The sequence below is a fragment of the Triticum urartu genome, chromosome 1 (genome assembly GCF_003073215.2).
Source record: "Triticum urartu cultivar G1812 chromosome 1, Tu2.1, whole genome shotgun sequence".
NCBI lineage: Eukaryota > Viridiplantae > Streptophyta > Magnoliopsida > Poales > Poaceae > Triticum > Triticum urartu.
In genome coordinates, this window is record NC_053022.1 from 264,739,242 (window position 1) to 264,744,624 (window position 5,383).

At 39.4% G+C, this 5,383-nt stretch overlaps 1 protein-coding gene across 1 annotated transcript; it reads left to right on the forward strand.

Moving 5' to 3' along the window:
• The first annotated feature begins 885 nt into the window (after positions 1 to 885).
• Positions 886 to 2,382, forward strand: LOC125530262. Its single transcript, XM_048694688.1, has 2 exons — positions 886 to 1,830; positions 1,919 to 2,382. The coding sequence occupies exons 1-2, from the start codon at positions 943 to 945 to the stop codon at positions 2,216 to 2,218; spliced, it is 1,188 nt and encodes a 395-aa protein (XP_048550645.1). The 5' UTR covers positions 886 to 942; the 3' UTR covers positions 2,219 to 2,382.
• The last annotated feature ends 3,001 nt before the right edge of the window (positions 2,383 to 5,383 follow it).

Sequence of the window (5,383 nt, forward strand, 5' to 3'; positions counted from 1 at the left end):
AAGTTCACCTTGGGTATGACATTTAGTGGGAAGAAGGAGTTCAAAGATGCAATCATTCGTTATGCACTGAAGGAAAGAAAAGAAATCAAGTTCTTAAAAGATGAGGGAGTCAGAGTAAGGGCAAAGTGCACATGGCCTCATTGTCCTTGGGTGTGTTTGTTGAGGAAAACATCAAAGTTTGAAAGTTGGCAGATTACTTCATTTACGGAGGAACACACTTGTCCAAAAAGGAAAGATAGTGCACTAGTTACAAGTAGACGGATTGCAGAAAAGTTTGAGAGTTTGATAATGTCAAGTCCAGAATGGTCAATCCAGCAATTAAAGTCAACCGTGCAGGAAAAAAATGTTTGCAAATGTGTCAATATCCAAAATCAAGAGAGCAAAAGCACTTGTCATTGGAAAAATGCTTGCGGCTAAAGAGGGAGAGTACATCCAAGTGTTTGATTACCAACTTGAGTTACTTAGAAGCAACCCTGGGACTACTTGTGTGATCAAGCTTCACCCAGATTTTGAAGAACCAACATTCCACCACTTTTATGTGTGCTTTGATGCTTGTAAGAAGGGCTTCTTAGCTGGGTGTAGGAAAGTTATATCCTTAGATGGATGCTTTTTGAAAGGGAGAGCAGGAGAGATATTAAGTGCCGTTGGTAGAGATGCAAATCATCAGATGTATCCAATAGTATGGGCACTTGTGGATAAGGAGACCAATGAATCTTGGGACTGGTTTTGTAGCTTGTTGTTTAATGATCTAAAAGTTGGAGATGGTGATGGCTGGGTTATAATTTCTGATCAGCAAAAAGGAATATTGAATGCTGTTCACCACTGGGCTCCAATGGCAGAGCATAGGAATTGTGCTAGGCACATATATGCTAACTGGAGGAAAAATATAGGGAAAAGGACAGGCAAAAGCTATTCTGGGCTTGTGCAAAAGCACCTTGCACAATGTTGTTCAATCTTTCAAGGGCCAAGTTAGCACAATGCACACCTGATGGAGCAAGGGATGTTATGAACACAGACCCACAACACTGGAGCAGGGCTTGGTTCAGGTTAGGAAGTTGTTGTGATTCTGTGGACAACAACATTTCTGAAACTTTTAACAAATGGATAGTTGAGGCTAGATTATATCCTGTGATAACAATGTTCGAAACAATTAGGCAACAAATTATGATCAGGATACAAGAAATGAGAAGTGAAATGGAAAGTTGGACTGGCATCATCTGTCCAAAAGTACTGAAGAAGCTACAGAAAAGCATAGATTATTCTGCTTATTGTCATGCATTTTTTAATGGCAATGATGCATATGAAGTGAAGACAAGAGTACATAGGTACACTGTCAGATTGCATGACAGGACATGTAGTTGTAGGCATTGGCAGTTGTCAGGCCTTCCTTGCTCTCATGCCATCAGCTGCATACACTGCACTACAAACAAATTGGATGATTACATTGCTGATTGCTACAGAGTGGATAATTTCAAAAAAACTTATGCTTATTGTCTTCAACCTCTTGAGGGAAGAGCTGCATGGCCTGTGTCTCAGAGACCAAAACCAAAAGCACCTGGGCACATCAATATGCCTGGTAGGAAAAAGAAGTGTAGAACAAGAGAAGAGGAAGAAAAACCAAAGACTAGCAAAGTTAGCAAGGTTGGCACAGTGATCAAGTGTAGCTTGTGCAAGCAAAGTGGACACAACAAAACAACTTGCAAACAAAGAAATGGAGTGCCTAGTGCTAGTGCTCCATCTGCTTCTGCTCCTAGTGGTACTGCTCCACTTTCTGCTACGCCTAGTGCTCCTAGGGGAAGTGCTCGTCCACCAAGTGAAGCACCTGTTCTGGTAAGCTCGTTCACCATATTTTTCCGCCGTACTTTATTTTTTGTACCACTGCTGATATAATGTAGTACATCTAATTGTTCTATTACAGAGTTCACAACAAAGCACTTCACACAAAAGAAGGGCCACCGTGGAGATGGCACCACCAAGACAAGCAAAGAGAAGGGCGCCAACTAATAACAACAGTAGGTCAAATAATTTCTCTGGAAATACCTTCAATGTACATGGAAGCTCGAATGTGAATGTCAATGTTTGCACTGGTACTTCTCGCGCGACAACTAGCAGCAAAGTTACCAAAGAGAGGAGCAGTAGCAATGGCAGTAACAAAGGCAAGGGGACTGGCAAGGCCAAATATGCTCGGTTTCGAAGCTTGCTGGGATTTGAAAATTGAGAGTTATTTGTGTGCTTGTGAGGTTTGGGTGTCGATCAGACCTATCTATGTGAGACATATGTGTCAGACCTATTTGTGAGACCTTTGTGTGTATCAGACCTATCTATATGTATGTGAGACCTATGTATGTGTGTTTCAGACCTATATATATGTATATGTGACCAGTTATGTTCAAGCCTTTTTATTTGTTCATATGATGCTCAAATGGTACCAAATGGCACCAAAATGCTGCCAAATTTTGACCAGCAGATTAGATATTTTTCAAATTATCGATTTATGATATTATATATTCATTTCATTGTTGACATGGCATGCTGACTGGACGAGTTGACTGGACCAAAACCAGGGTCAAGGCGAGACAGGGGGGTAATTCGTCTGGTTTTGATAGTTGGAGGGTGCAACTTAGACGGTATAATAGATGAGGGGTGTATATTAGAGAGACCTTTGTGTGTATCAGACCTATCTATATGTATGTGAGACCTATGTATGTGTGTTTCAGACCTATATATATGTATATGTGACCAGTTATGTTCAAGCCTTTTTATTTGTTCATATGATGCTCAAATGGTACCAAATGGCACCAAAATGCTGCCAAATTTTGACCAGCAGATTAGATATTTTTCAAATTATTGATTTATGCATTATATATTCATTTCATTGTTGACATGGCATGCTGACTGGACGAGTTGACCTAGTCAACATGTGCTGACGACCAAAACCAGGGTCAAGCGAGATAGGGGGGTAATTCGTCTGGTTTTGATAGTTGGAGGGTGCAACTTAGACGGTATAATAGATGAGGGGTGTATATTAGACCGACCAAAGAGTTGAAGGTTGATATATGCACTTCTCTCTCATAAGCAAACAACACATCGTAAACAGAATCTGTCAAGAACAGAACAGTCTGTAGTGATCTGGATCAAACGTATACTTATGGAACCCCAAAAATTCTAAAATAAATTGCTGGACCTGAGGAATTTATCTATTAATAATCTGCAAAAATAATTAACTAAATAGCACTCTCCAAATAAAAATGGCAGGAATTCTCGTGAGCGCTAAAGTTTCTGTTTTTTACAGCATGATCAACAAGACTTTCCCCAAGTCTTCCCAACGGTTCTACTTGGCACAAACACTAATTAAAAGCATAAAACCACATCTAAACAGAGGCTAGATGAATTATTTATTACTAAACAGGAAAAAAAACAAGGAACAAAAATAAAGTTGGGTTGCCTCCCAACAAGCGCTATCGTTTAACGCCCCTAGCTAGGCATGATGATTTCAACGATGCTCACATAGAAGATAAGAATTGTAAAATAAAGAGAGCATCATGAAGAATATGACTAACACATTTAAGTCTAACCCACTTCCTATGCATAGGGATTTTACGAGCAAACAACTTGTGGGAACAAGAATCAACTTGCATAGGAAGGTAAAACAAGCATAACTTCAAAATTTTAAGCACATAGAGAGGAAACTTGATATTATTGCAATGCCTACAAGCATATATTCCTCCCTCATAATAATTTTCAGTAGCATCATGAATGAATTCAACAATATAACCAGCACATAGAGCATTCTTATCATGATCTACAAGCATAGAAATTTTATTACTCCCCACACAAGCAAAATTCTTCTCATGAATAATAGTGGGAGCAAACTCAACAAAATAATTATCATGTGAGGCATAATCCAATTGAAAACTAAAATCATGATGACAAGTTTCATGGTTATCATTATTTTTAATAGCATACAAGTCATCACAATGATCATCATAGATAGCAACTTTGTTCTCATAATCAATTGGAACCTCTTCCGAAATAGTGGAATCATTACTAAGTAAAGTCATGACCTCTCCAAATCCAATTTCATCAATATAATCATCATAAATAGGAGGCATTCTTTCATCATAATAAATTTGCTCATCAAAGCTTGGGGGACAAAAAATATTATCTTCATCAAACATAGCCTCCCCAAGCTTGTGGCTTTGCATATCATTAGCATCATGGATACTCAAGGAATTCATACTAACAACATTGCAATCATGCTCATCATTCAAAGATTTAGTGCCAAACATTCTAATGAATTCTTCCTCCAGCACTTGAGCACAATTTTCCTTTCCATCATACTCACGAAAGATATTAAAAAGATGAAGCGTATGAGGCAAACTCAATTCCATTTTTTGCAATTTTCTTTTATAAACTAAACTAGTGATAAAACAAGAAACTAAAAGACTCGATTGCAAGATCTAAAAATATACCTTCAAGCACTCACCTCCCCGGCAACGGCGCCAGAAAAGAGCTTGATGTCTACTACACAACCTTCTTCTTGTAGATGTTGTTGGGCCTCCAAGTGCAGAGGTTTGTAGCACAGTAGAAAATTTACCTCAAGTGGATGACCTAAGGTTTATCGATCCATAGGAGGCGTAGGATGAAGATGGTCTCTCTCAAGCAACCCTGCAACCAAATAACAAAGAGTCTCTTGTGTCCCCAACACACCCAATACAATGGTAAATTGTATAGGTGCACTAGTTCGGCGAAGAGATGGTGATACAAGTGGTATATGGATAGTAGATAAAGGTATTTGTAATCTGAAAATATAAAAACAACAAGGTAACTAATGATAAAAGTGAGCATAAACAGTACTGAAATGCGTTGAAACAAGGCCTAGGGTTCATACTTTTGCTAGTGCAAGTTCCCTCAACAATAATAACATAATTGGATCATATAACTATCCCTCAACATGCAACAAAGAGTCACTCCAAAGTCACTAATAGCGGAGAACAAACGAAGAGCTTATGGTAGGGTACGTGTCGGTGTCAAAACCGGCGGATCTCGGGTAGGGGGTCCCGAACTGTGCGTCTAGGCCGGATGGTAACAGGAGGCAGGGAACACTTTGTTTTACCCAGGTTTGGGCCCTCTCGATGGAGGTAATACCCTACTCCTGCTTGATTAATATTGATGATATGGGTAGTACAAGAGTAGATCTACCACGAGATCAAGGAGGCTAAACCCTAGAAGCTAGCCTATGGTATGATTGTTGTGTATGGAGTTGATTGCCTACGGACTACAACCCTCCGGTTTATATATACACCGGATAGGGTTAGGGTTACATAAAGTCGGTTACAATGGTAGGAGATCTTGAATATCCGCATCGCCAAGCTTGCCTTCC